The sequence below is a fragment of the Solanum dulcamara genome, chromosome 8 (assembly GCF_947179165.1).
Source record: "Solanum dulcamara chromosome 8, daSolDulc1.2, whole genome shotgun sequence".
NCBI classification, from domain to species: Eukaryota; Viridiplantae; Streptophyta; class Magnoliopsida; order Solanales; family Solanaceae; genus Solanum; species Solanum dulcamara.
This window is the reverse complement of record NC_077244.1, coordinates 59,401,574-59,415,446: the sequence shown is the minus strand read 5'-3', so window position 1 is coordinate 59,415,446 and position 13,873 is coordinate 59,401,574. Positions and strand designations below refer to the sequence as shown.

Here is a 13,873-nt window from a genome sequence, read left to right as displayed (position 1 = left end):
ATTAAAAGTATTATATAATAAAAAATAAAATATATAATAATGTTGATGAATAGTGTCACATCAATGGTCTTTTTTTTTATTATTCTTTTATCTTATTTCCGGTTCCAATTTCTGGAAGCATTATGTTGAGTCACTCCAAGAGTAGAATCAGCAGCTCACCTCACGTTTTAGGAATCAAATGAGGAATCACACGTAGACGGACCTGAGCATTCTCCTGCTCTATGGAGCCCTCTGGAGCTAGAGTTGGGGCTGCTTGACGCTCTTCTCCTTTCGAGTGAATTGAATTACTTCGGCTCGGATGCCTCTGATCAAATGGAAGGATGGATGCCTGCCTTTAGTGACTTCGTTTGGTCATTCCTTCTTTACTTGTTCGCTATGGCTTGAGAGTTAATCGCACGAGAGAGTAAGTAAGAGATTGAAAAGAGGATCATTGGACCTCGCTCTCGGGCCCAGAGGCAGAGCAAAGAAACGCTGAGATCTTTTCTTGTTTTGTGGTATGGATCAAAGCAAAGGTTCTGCTGCTATCGACACCTACCCAATTAATCAAAAGTATAATCGATCGAGACTGAAGCTTATGCAATTGTGGAATTCTGTTCAAATAGAAAGCTTTTTGGCCAGTTCAAGGTCAGTTGTGAGCTTTAGGAAAAGATAGTATCGTGAAATTTAGTATTGAATTAGAGACGAAAATACCAAATTTTAGATCAAATAAAATTCAGGGTAAAATGCCTAAGGGCTTCAATTATGAGTAGCAATAATATTCCAATCTTTTTATTTGTGATCAAGAAAGAGGGCATTTGACGACTTAAGGGTTAATTAAGAAATTTCGAGGGTATGTATATAAGAATCAATTTACATGCCATTTGCACAAAAACTATTAATTAGTGCAATTTTATAATATGAGAGAAGTTTTTTGAGCTTTATTTGCATGTTTGAATGCACATTCCTTTTTTATTAATAAAGTCATCAAATTAAGGAAAGACGGATGTGGTAGGATGTCTTGAATTTGTATCAAATCAAAGTATAACACCACTATTGTATTTTAATCGATTAGTGGAAGCAATATTTTTTTTAAAAAAAATTCTATACTCCCCAATCCATATTATTTTAGGTAAAAAAAGATAGACGATATCATTGATGGTTATGGAATTTGAAAGCGCCCATTGTATATATATTTGCAATTTATGTCAAGTTATTGTCACAAGTTGGTTTGTACTTGAGTTTGAGTTTGTACTTGCTTTACGTGAAGAAAAGAGCTGAAACAAGTTGTAAATTTTACGTTTGAAACAAATTGAAGAGTAGGAAAATTAGGGATATTTGGTTGGAATGCTTCAACTAATTATTTGGTTCAACTTCCAACTAAATCATAAAATTTATGGCATTGATAACCACACCTTGCTCCTGATTCATACTCTATTATATATCGTATTTTTAGCTTTTATATTTAGTCCGTAATAAATTATTTTACGTAAATAAGAAGGTATAACTCCTTCTATTTCATTTTATTTGATTAATGTTGATTTGACACCTTGTTTGATAAAGAAAATATTTATCAAGAGTTTACGTTACTAAATTAAACTTATTAATTATGTTTTGAAAATCTAAATCGAACTAGTAGTATTTATTTAATGATAAGTATAGTATTGAAAGAAAATGATATTTTAAAAAAAATTAAAATAGATAAGTAAAAAAGAAAAAATCTGTTTTGAGTATAAAGGATGAAACATAATGGAAATATTAAGAAATGAATGTGGACAGTTTTTTTTCGGCCCGGGGGGAGGGTTTCATGTAGCATTTGGAGCCCGTATTGGAGCCTTGATTAAATCTGGTCGCACACTGGAAGTCCCATTCAAGGTTGGCGCTTCCAATGATTTTCTCCACTCTCAAGACTTGAATCCGAAATTTCTGATTAATGGTGAAGCAGTTTCATCACTGCACCAAAATCTGATGAATTTGGACAGTTAGTTGAACCTCATTCAATTTTCAGTTTTTATTCATTCCATTGTACGGTTATAAGTTATGACAACTTATCACGAGTTCCATGAATTGTAGAATTATAGTACTTAAGTCTTATGGATGTATCAATGCAATTATAAGTACTTGTTGAACGTAAGTAATACTATGAATGAGAGAGATGTGTTTATTTTATGTGTTTGCTTAGTTTTCGTTTGATCATAAATTTTGAAGTTGTAATTTTTGAAATTTAATTATGTTTGAATATGCATTTTATTTGAATTTTTTTTGAACTTTCGAGAGTGAAAGCAAAATTTTTACCAGAAAATATTTTGGATTGATTTTTGAAACTGAACATTCTTGAAGACAATTTTTAAAAATTTGGTCCAAAATATAAATTGATATTTGAAAATAATTTTTCAAAATTTAATCTAAAACTTATGGCCAAAATGCACAAAGGATCAAATCTAAAAATTTTAATTAAAGATTAAAAAAACAACAAACAAAAAAAACTCCTTCCACGCTTCTTCTTCTTTCATCCTTTACTTTAGATTCACCACTTCAAGTCCCATCACTTGGCCTCCCCTAAGCTCTACTTTCGAGAGCGCACAAGAAATAAATTCGACTTTTTTGAGGAGTAGAGAAATTAAATTCAATCCGTTTAATTCGTCTAATTCATTTAAGTTTAAATGAGTTATTGAGCCATTTATTAATTTAATTTATTTCAATTGGGTTGATATGTGATCCAAATTGACTTACAATTTTTTTTTATCAAAACATTTCAAAAAAACTATTTAATATGTTTTGTATAATCATAATAAAGAAAAAAGATAATAGATTCAAAAATATTTTAAGAGAACAAAATAAAATAATTAAATTACAACTTATTAAAAATTAAATTGGGCCAGGTCTTAACCTCTTATGACCCATTACCTAATCCGTTTTAACTCAATTCATTTTGACTCAAATAAATTTGGATCAGATCTTCAACCCATTTATTGACTTGACCCATTATGACTCGCCTAAATTTAACCTAATCCACTCAATTGCCACCTCAAAATCCTTATTAGTTAAGTTTAGAGAATTATCACATTTAAAAGTTTAAATCAGTAATATTACGAGAATAGTTTCATTATATATACACCTATAAAAGAAAAACAAAAAGTAGTTATAAATTTCTATCATGCTCAGTTGATCAAAAAAATTTAAAAATATTTTCTTTAGAAGAATAACTTTCTTAAAAATAATAAAAAAAATGCCTTCCACAATAATAGCAGAAAAAACAAGTGACATTCCATATTAATTGTGTTTATTCCACCTTCTATCTAGTATACTTCATTTTTACCTCACAACTCCACCCCACAACTTTCAAATTTTTTGTCTAGATTACACACAAATAATTTTTAGAAAAATACCTTTTATTTGCATATCAAACACAAAAGAAATAAGTAAAAACCCATTTATTTTTCTGGAAAACATTTTCTATCTTACCAAACACACCCTAATTCTGTACTACTATAGCACCTTAACATGGATCGGGTAAAGATCGGATCTTTCCCACCCGGTACCCGTAACTCTTTCAAAACCCTCGAATTCGTTTCTTCAATTTCAACTGAAAAATGGAGGAATCACCTCCATCGCCCTCCTCTAATGGAAGAGTTGACGTTGTTACTGACACAATGAATCAGTTGAAAGTTGCAGAAGATGGCGATGACGGAAGTCGCGTGCAAGTTACCTGCTTCTCTGAAGTATCTAACGATACTACTCTCTACTTTCAGATCATTCGTCTTCAGAATCAGGTTTTTCTACCTCCCTTACTCCAATTAACCATAGATTATTGATATGCATTTTATTTTTTTGGGTAAAATTATCAGAACTTAGTGAATTTTTTACTCGTATTTGAGTTGGTAAAGTAAGCACATAGTAGTACGTGGGAGGAATTTGGGGGGAAAACACGAAAATTTATGGAAGATTTGGAATATGATTTATTGGGGGTTAGGTTTTGTTCGGCAAGTTCAGGACTGGAAAAAACCCAAGTAGTCACTATTTTGACAAGAGCTATATCCAACATATGTGAAGATAGCCCATACACTCCCGTTTGACCATAAATTTTGAAGTTGAAACTTGAAGATTTGAGTTTTACAACTTGTGTTTGGACATGCATTTTACTTGGGAAATTTTTTGAAGTTTTGTGAGCAAAAGTGAAATTTCTTGGAACTTAAAAATATTTTGAAGATAAATTTTCAAAATTTGATCAAATTTCATGGCCAAACAGATATTTGAAGATAAATTTCTAAATTCAGAGCCAAATGCTAGCGTAATGTATTGTATAAAACGAGAACGAGAGAAGGTTCGCTGACATAGTTTGGCCATGCCCTATTTAGACCTCCACTTGCGCTGGTCCATAAGTACAACCCTTTTGATAGCTAGATGTGTTTGAAAGAAAATGAGGTTGACCTTAACTCACATGGAGGGTTATGGGAAGTTGTCTGAAAAAATCTACCCTTTCACAGAATCAAATGTGGACTTGGTTAAAGGATAAAACACAATGGAAGCAAAGGATCCATATAGACTACCAACTTATTTGAAGTAAAGTTTGGTTGCGGTTGCTACAGCTGAGAATCTTTTTTATTTGGTTAAAGAGCTTTATGTATTACCTAGGAATAGGTTTGTGATTCAGAGAACAAAAGTGATATTGGAATGATGTAGCTCCAATTCGAGCAAAAGAGTTTCCAAGAGTTCATATAGCCAACCCCATTTGGTTGTGTGATTGAGTCTTAATGATTGATTGATGATGTTCATAAATCGATTGCTTATGAACGAAAATTACAGCTGAAGCACAAGAAAGTTAACCATCGTGGTATTAAAAGTACTCACCAGACAATTGTTTAAATACTTATGATATTCAGTTTGCCATGGACTTGGTAGTATGTGCGAACTGGTGGTTGGTTCAGTTGAGAGACATTGACTTAATATGCTCTGGGATTTTTTTCTATTGCAATTGAGGTGTTTCTTCGATTATTATTTTTGTGGATGCCTTAGCACTGCTGCCTCAGAGCAGCGTGTCTACCAATTTCACCATAACAACCTGTCTTAATCTCCTAATAGCCTATGGACAAGTAATTGTCGAGATTGTAGAAGCTATCTTAATTTAGTGATGATTCAAATGGATCAATAAAAAGATGTTCAAGTAGGAATTTGAAGGTTCATTATTTCATTAAACAATTTTATTGATCAGGTTAAGGGAAAGATATACGTGGGGATCTGTATAATAATTCAGAGAAAATAAGAAGTAAGAAAGTTAGACAAAAAGTTAGAAGTTCAGTTGACTGCAAATGCAGTAGAAAATTGAGAATGTACGGTTAATACAAATGTTAGCATATTGAAGGATCAAATCTGCTGATGCATTCATGACCCATTTACATCTTCAATCAAGACAAAATGAGATATAGTGTATAGAATTAATGAATTTCTTGATTAGTTGTTGTGGTTGTTCATTTTTGTTAATTATGCGTGTGAAATGTCTTCAAGTTTGAATAAACAGGTTACTTTTCATTTACAATAATTTCTTTCATCCTCTATAGATATATGCATGGATTGGTTGTAACTCCACCAAACTTGGGGATTTGTATGCAGCTGCTCCAACAAGACCTGTAAGTTTGGAACTTGACATATATGTAATTGCTTTTGAGTAAAGTTAATGAGAACTGAGAGTCAAACTGACTATACTCATAAAGAAAAAATGATATTTCTTAAATAAGTTATCTGAAAAAAATGAAAATATGTAGGGAATAAAACTATACAGGAACTCGAAAACTCAAAATGAGATACTAAAAAATTCTACAGAAATTTGCAGTACTCTCACAATAACCTCTCTCCGTATCCCCTTAAATAAATAGATGTTCCGGTGGGGAATGTATGTTATACTTAAGAGGGTGAAAGTGGTTGCGATTGTCATGTCTATTTCAGTTGTCTCACTCTTCTATGTCATGTGCAGAGCAATACTGTTAGCGTGAGTTCCTTGACAGGAGGATCATCTGATAATACAGGATCTGGTATTGCCCGTAGAATAGGTATATTACTACTCAAAATAAGTCAGTCCCAGACATTATTCTCTTGATACATTGTCTGACATAGCTCCTTGTGCAGTTCTTAAGACTGGAATCAATGTTGTACTAGCTTCTAATATCCCCAAGAACAGCCCCATGCTTGAGGTTTGATCTCTTTCAGTTCCCACTCTGTTTATCCTTCCTTTTTCTAGTTTCCATGCTCTGCATGTTTGTGTTCCCTTGTCCAAAATTCTAGTTGGACGTCATTTCCATTTATATAGCTGCTAATACATGATTTGTAGATATCTATTGTCCATAAAATTACAATATCTTATCTTGTATATATGTATCTCCAGCTGTTAGTGTCATTGTAATTTTTCCTTTCTTGCTTATTCAGGTAGCTGCTGAGAAAAAGTTGGTGCAAAAGCTTATCAGTCTAGGCTACGGAAAGCCAGGACCTCGAGGAGCATCTTCGTAACGGATGGCCTTGTGTATTAAGATCAATGTAGCAGTTAAATCATTTGTGAGATATTTACTCTAGAAGACACGCAGAATACAGGAAAACAGAAGAATGAAAAGCCAACTAATACTACATCCAACACCATATCGAATCGTCTACCATCGGCAATGAAGAGAAATGATGGTCTCATAGGAACTTGATTGTTGTACTATGCTTATGTTCCTATTACTGAACACTAGAATATTGAATGCGATGAATTGCTTGGCAGGTGCAATTTTCATGTCTGTGTGATGAGCTGATTGGAGTATTTACAAGATGGTTAAGTGATACATCTAATTTGTGAGACAGTAATAGTACTTACCCTCTTATGTTTTGTTCGTATTTATTGGGGCATTATGCATTGACACACACACATCAAAAACTCAGTAAAGCCCTTCTGATGGGGAACTTTCTTTCCATAGTAAAACCCTATTGAGAACTTGTGCTCCTCATTATTGATAGTGAAAAGATAATTGTGAGCAAGGCTAAGTTTTGCCAGATCAAATGTCAAGCACTGATGATATATCATGTTGGAATTTATGCGCAAAAAAAGTGGATAGGGACAACTAGATATTTTTCAGTACCATGGAAAAATAATAAGATTCAGCCGTCTAAATTGTACTCCAACAACCTAAATTACAATCCATATCCAAAGCACAAAATGCCACAAGTCTCAGCAAGTAAGAAACACTTGGCTAATGTTCGAGGAGGTAAAATCAAGATTCTAAAATGTCGCCATCGTCCGGTTAAACACCGCCAAGGCATGAAGCATAGTCTCAAGACCTCTGATATGTGAAAAGATATTCCATCATAAAAAACAAAAAAAGCTCGAGTCTTCACTGCGTAAGCTAAATGAACATGATAGATCTCACACACTAAAGATGATGCTAAAGTACTATAGTTCCTTGACCATATTCAACGAAGTACCTCAAAATGGAATTTGGAAAATAGACAGGTCTATTCATTTGAACCAGCAGGACCAACAAGGACTCCTTGTGCAGAGCCTTCCTTTCGACCACCCTCCTCCTTTACTTCAGCATCAGGCTTTCTGATTCTAATTTTATACTTGGTCTCAAAGTCAGAAATCTCCTTTTTCTTTTTCTCCAAGGCTTCATTCAGTCGAGCTATCACTTCCTCAATTCCCTCCTTATTCCGTTGAACAGCAGGCAGTACCTCCTTGATGGTTCTCTCTACCAGAACACCTCCAATCATCCTGTAACACCGTCTTGCAGGATCAAGTGGTTGTATAGCATTGATCACGAGTGAGTGCTCACTAACTTCCATTTCCAGTTCCGTAATTTTAGAGTAAATCTGGGTGATCTCAGACCTCATGGCACTATAGATGTTGGCAACTGCTTGCTCATTGATCGGTTCTTCAGCTTTAGCAGCCATAGCGCTGAGACACAAAACAGACTATGTCAAACATCATATCTATGCTCAGCTACTCCAATCACAAATCGTGGTGATGAAAGGATCAAATATCAAAGCTGTATCAAGACAGGTAATCTCTATCAAGTAACTAGGGCAAAAGAGAAAGCAGAAGGACAGTAGAATTCATGTTATTAGTTAAAGCCTCCAAGAAAAACAGTTGCATCATTGAAACACAAATGAAAAAGTTTGCCTTCAAGGGAAACTGAAGCTAGGACTTTTGGGGGCTTTGAATTGCATGGAAGCAAATAAGAAAATTTACCGACAAGGAGAAGTGGAGAACAACTTTTCCTTTTGATCAAGGGAGAGCACGAAAACAATGGCATGTCAAACTATGATTCTCCTATAATGTCTTCTCCAAAAGCCTCCAAAATCATTCTCATATCCATTAACAAGACTCCTATTTGATATTCGGTAAAACACAATCAGACCAAATGACTAGACTTTCAACAATATGTACCATGATATAAAGTATTACCTCACACAGCCAATATGAAATATATAAATGAATTCATCTACCAAAATACTATTTTCCTTGGGAACAAAAAATCTTTATACTTGTTTGCATGATTCCTAGATATCTGTTTAACCTCAATGCTTCTCATTATTTAGTAGCTATACATCACTAGGGGTCCCAATGAAACAAAGAAAAGATACATATTGTTTAAATGATGAAAATGAATGGATCAACAAATCAAATTTTTGGATCTCTAATTTGTTTAATGATAAACCCCAACGTTTTTTCAAGTCTACAAAATGATTGCAAAAAAGTGTAATTTCTAGGGTATTATACTGACAGGCTAAGTTGCTCGGACTCTTCACTTTCGGTGCCGCACCCCGTGTCGACACGACGTGGGTGTGGGTATGGGATCCGTACCCGATATGGTCAATCGATTTTGGGTACTTTGACCAAATTCGAGGGAGAGATTTTAGATAGATTCAATGATTTCTATACCCAAAACAAAAACTAATGTGAAATAGAAAATGAAATACCTTGTATGTATAAATTTCTATTGCCACTCCCTTTCCTTTTATCTCCTTCCAGGATTCTCCTCTTGATCAATATTTTCTCCTCAAGTTTTCCACATAATATCGCATAATTTAGGTTTTATAAATCTATTTATAGATATTTGAATTATCTTTAGCCGAATCCCGCACCCGTATACATACATGGATCTATAACCCCGAATCATCATAGAGGATCCGACTTCTAGATCTGCACCCGTATCGGATGCCCACACCCGAGTCCAAGCAACTTAGCTAACAGGAGATCTCGAACTTGAAGCTTATGCAAGTCTTCAAAGAAGATAATGTACTGACAGGGAGAACTGGAGACCAACTTTTTTCTATTGATAAAGGAAGACTGAGAACTTTATAAAAAAAAAGGGGAGATCAAGAAAACAATGTCAAGGCAAAACGTGATTCTCCCATAATGTCTTCTCCAAAAGCTTCCAGAAGCACTCTTACGCCCATTAACAGGGCCCAGTTCAATATTCGGTAAATTGCCAAGTTCTTGAGTAAACGAGTAGTATAATGCTGAATTAAAGAAGGAAACTAAAAATAACATAATCTTCTCAAAAACTATAAATAGAATAATAAGACCCATTGACTAAAGTTTCAACAAAATGTACCATGAAATAAAATACTACCTTTCACAGACAATGTGAAATACATAAATGAATCCATCTACCAAATACATTTCCTCAGGAACAAGTCTTATATTTATTGGCAGGATTACTACATTTCAGTTTAGCCCTCAATGGTTGTCATTATCTAGTAGCCGTATGTTAGCTTCTATGGAATAAGCTTTACTGATGAACTAAACGAAGAAGAAGATACTTAGAGAGAATAGCAAGCTGAAAATATCTAAATTGTGACAGGTAAACCATTTTCAGCTTGTTATTCTCTCTAAGTCTCTTCTTCTTCGTTTAGTTCATCAGTAGAGCGTCTTCCATGGAAGCTAACATGGTATCAGACTATGGCTACTAATTCATCCACAGCTCATAGCACAGGAAGAATTGAGATAGATCACAATCATCTGTTATACCTTCAACCAAATGACACTCCAGGTAGTTCTCTCATCTCTCTTCAATTAACTGGATCTGAGAACTATGCACTCTGGAGCAGATCTATGGCTTTAGGTTTGATAGGAAAGAGCAAATTAGGCTTTGTTGATGGTAGGCACAACAAAGACAAGTTTGATGAGTCCTTACATGATCAGTGGGAGAAAGTGAATGCAGTGGTACTGTCATGGATCAAGAATGCTGTAAAGAAAGAATTGTTGAGCAGCATAATCTATGCCTCAAATGCTCACAAATTTGGCTTGACTTAAAGGAGAGATTCAATATAGTAAATGGCTCTAGGGTGTTCTATCTACACAGAGAAATTGTCACTTTAACACAAGGAACTCTATCTGTTTCAGATTACTTTTCTAGAATGAGGAACCTGTGGGATGAGTTTGATGCAATCATGCCTTGTCCAGGTTGTAGTTGTCCTGAATCTCGTAATTACTCTCAACACCATGGGTATCAAAGGCTCTTGCAGTTTCTAATGGGACTCAATGAGACCTATGCTCAATGCAGAAGCCAGATTCTAATGATGTCTCCAATTCCAACACTAAACAAGGCCTATTCCATGATTATAGATCATGAGAGCCAAAGGTCTTTGGCAAGCTCTTCATCTGTTAGTCAAGTCGCTGAATCCTTAGAAGGAGCAGCATTCTTCAGTCACAAAGGAGGTTCTAGTTCTGGATTCAGGGGAACTATTGGTAAAGGAGTTGTCATGGGATCTAGAAACACTTATGGTGGAGGAAATATGAGCTCTGGAAGTAGTCCCTCAGGTGGAAACTCAAGCTCTGGAGGTAACTATCCTAATAGGATGTCATCCACCAGCAATTTCAGACCACAGAAGAAAAGCTCACTAGTGTGTGAGTACTGCAGCTACAATGGTCATACCAAGGAGAATTACTACAAACTGATTGGATATCCTCCTGATTGGCCTAGATCTAAGAAAAAAGGGATAGGTCAATATGCAAATCAGGCAGCAAGTTTTGGAGATCATGAGCCTAATATGAGTCATTTCAATAACTATGACAACTCTGCTCAATTCAATCAAAGTTCTTCTAATGCTAGCACATATCAACCACAACTTCCTCCCTATTTCACTCAGGAACAGTATCAACAAATCTTGATGATGTTGAGCAAAGGTAATGAAGAACAGACCTCCAGTCCAGCTGCCAATGCAGGTATCATGACTGCTCTAAACACTAATACTGTAAATACTAGTTGGATAGCGGAATCAGGTGCAACAAATCATATGACTTCTGATCTTAAGTTGTTACATAGCTATCATGAGCTTCCAAAATCTGAGAAGAATACAGTTCATCTTCCTACAGGTAGTGTAGTACCTGTGTCTCATAAAGGAAGTTCCAAAGTTCTCACTAATCACCTTATCTTTGATGTTCTCTACTTACCAGATTTTAAGTTTAATTTGCTCTCAGTAGCCAAATTAACTAAGGAGTTATAATGCTCAGTAGGATTCTTTCCTGATTTCTGCATCTTTCAGGATCTCTACACTTGCATGGTGAAGGGGATTGGTACGGGAGGATCAGGGACTATACATTCTGAAGGGAAGTTCTGTGAGTCAATCTTCACAATGTTCAATAACTAAGTGTGTCAACATAGCTGAGCAAGTATCTGATTCTGGTATTCTTTGGCATAGAAGGTTAGGACATGCTCCTCTGGATATTATCAAGAAACATGAAAGTCTTAGACATCTGAAGCTGGAAGATCATGTATGCACTGTATGCCCTTTGGCAAAACACACAAAGTTACCTTTTACTGTTAGTAGTTCCATCTAAGTCTGCACTTGCTTTGTTGCATTGTGATATCTGGGGTCCATATAGAGTTCCCACTTATAATAATAAGAGGTACTTTGTCACAGTAGTAGATGACTTCACTAGGTTTACTTGGGTGTTTCTGATACAATGTAAGTCTGAAGTCATTGTTGTAATGAAAAATTTTCTTAAAAGAATACAAAACTTGTTTTCTACTTCTGTTAAAGTGCTGAGAACAGACAATGGTTGTGAGTTCTTCCGTACTGAATTCCAGTCTCTCATATCAACTCTTGGCATCCTACACCAAAGTTCATGTGTTTACACTCCACAGCAGAATGGAGTAGTAGAGAGAAAACACAGAACTATTCTAGGAATAGCCAGGTCACTGAGATTTCAAGCTGCTATTCCCCTAAGATTTTGGGGTGAATGTGTTACTACAGCTGTGTACATCCTAAATAGAACACCTTCTAAACTTCAAATCTCCTTTTGAAATCCTGTTTAATCACCCTCCTTCCCTCTCTCATATCAGAGTATTTGGATGTCTCAGTTATGCTTCCACCACTAGATCCGCAGATAAGTTTGCACCTAGAGCCATACCAGGAGTTCTTATGGGGTACTCTATGACTCAGAAAGGTTACAAAATCTATGATATTCACTCCCAAAGCTTCTTTACCAATAGAAATGTTATCTTTAAAGAATCTATCTTTCCATTTCTTCATGTCAAGTCTCCTGGTTCTCCTCTCTTTCCTGTCTTAAATCTACCTGTTATACCTATCTCACCTCCTCACACTACTCCTGCTGCTACTCCTATCCAAGGGGAGTCCTCTCCTCCCACTTCTTCTTTTCCCAACCCTTCTCCTCTCATCTCATCTAGTCCCCCTCCTCCTATAAATCACTAGCATAAGGGACATAATTCAAAACCCATAAATATTTCTGTAATTCAACATTATTAAAACACGTTGATCAATTTGCTGATCACTGAAGCAATGTGACACAAAGGCATAGACAGTATATCGTTATATTGGAGTGCAAATCTCCTAATGACATGAGTGACATGTTATCAAGATGGTGTATGTTTCTGTCCAGCCAAAGAGGTAATGGATCGAAGAGGATGTAGTTATATCTAAGGATCTAAGACTCTTAATGAATCCTAAGATGCTCGTTAATTATCCATCTTACTAGGTAGGCTTCAAAAGGGTACAAAGTAAAGCAAGCAAAACAAAAAATCTATGATTGAACAATTTGGCGGTATCATATCTTTAATAACTAAGTGAAGGCCTAAAAAGACCAAACTTGAAATCAAGCTGGAGGTAATTCCACATGGACATAGTAATTTACTGCCTTTGCTCAAGCAATTCCAACGTTATTGCAACCATATACTAGTCTAAGCTCAGTAGTGCATTTATAAAAAACATATCGATCCACAATCAAATTATCGCATCAATACTAAGCAAATTCAATGTCAAGTAAGCAAAAGCCAATCACAGAAGCATATATACCCATTTCTTCCATAAAAAATATACAAAAAAAAAGAAAAAGATAACTCAATAGTTTCTCTTCGTTAAAGGAACAAATATTTTCAGTGAAACAAGCAGAATTAAACTAAATCGAGCAAAAACGAAGAAGGTGAAATTGGAAATGAACCTGGAAATCTTGGTGAAGAAGAAATCTGAAGAAGATCAAAAACCCTAATAAGGTAAAAAAAAAACAATAAAAAAAAAAACTATTTGGCAGTAGACAAGATAAACCTCTTTCCTTGTGGGCCGGGTCAGCTGGGTTTTATCAGTCCAATCCACGTGTTATTTACAAGTTTTTGCACGCCCTTGGTGTTTTCTAAATTTCATAAATAGCTAAGACTATAAAAATAACCAGGGTCCTTAACTAATGTTTCTCTAATTATAAATTGTAGTTACAATTTCATTAGTTATCGAAATTAGTATTTGTATATTTCGCGTTTATTGTAGTTATTTATAGAAATACATCTAGCAATTAATTTCTTGATTGATGTGTAAAATTAATTTTGAAACGAAAATATCCCACAAATCATGCTTAGTAATATTTTCTTAGAATTTCTTACCAAAATGGACTCTTTCTTAGGAGTTTCTTTGACAT

The 13,873-nt window shown here is 35.0% G+C and overlaps 3 protein-coding genes across 4 annotated transcripts; 2 read left to right on the top strand and 1 right to left on the bottom strand.

Annotated features, from left to right (window-relative positions):
- The first annotated feature begins 3,507 nt into the window (after positions 1-3,507).
- Positions 3,508-6,827, top strand: LOC129898931 (uncharacterized). The gene is made up of 5 exons (XM_055973638.1): positions 3,508-3,749; positions 5,535-5,603; positions 5,948-6,023; positions 6,100-6,164; positions 6,397-6,827. Exons 1-5 carry the CDS (start codon positions 3,570-3,572, stop codon positions 6,475-6,477), a joined length of 471 nt encoding a protein of 156 aa, XP_055829613.1. The 5' UTR covers positions 3,508-3,569; the 3' UTR covers positions 6,478-6,827.
- Positions 6,828-7,060: 233 nt separating this feature from the next.
- Positions 7,061-13,510, bottom strand: LOC129898932 (prefoldin subunit 2). Of its 2 annotated transcripts, XM_055973641.1 has the most exons (3): positions 13,406-13,466; positions 8,189-8,326; positions 7,061-7,894 (listed from the first exon to the last, which is right to left on the bottom strand). In XM_055973641.1, exon 3 carries the CDS (start codon positions 7,888-7,890, stop codon positions 7,456-7,458), a length of 435 nt encoding a protein of 144 aa, XP_055829616.1. In that variant the 5' UTR covers positions 7,891-7,894; positions 8,189-8,326; positions 13,406-13,466; the 3' UTR covers positions 7,061-7,455. The 2 variants fall into 2 exon arrangements, with proteins under 2 accessions (XP_055829616.1, XP_055829614.1); XM_055973639.1 differs by lacking the exon at positions 8,189-8,326 and having other exon boundaries at positions 13,406-13,510.
- On the top strand, positions 9,905-12,660 carry LOC129900004 (uncharacterized). Its single transcript, XM_055974994.1, has 5 exons — positions 9,905-10,168; positions 10,261-11,385; positions 11,491-11,563; positions 11,989-12,205; positions 12,291-12,660. The coding sequence occupies exons 1-5, from the start codon at positions 9,905-9,907 to the stop codon at positions 12,658-12,660; spliced, it is 2,049 nt and encodes a 682-aa protein (XP_055830969.1).
- Positions 13,511-13,873: the final 363 nt, after the last annotated feature.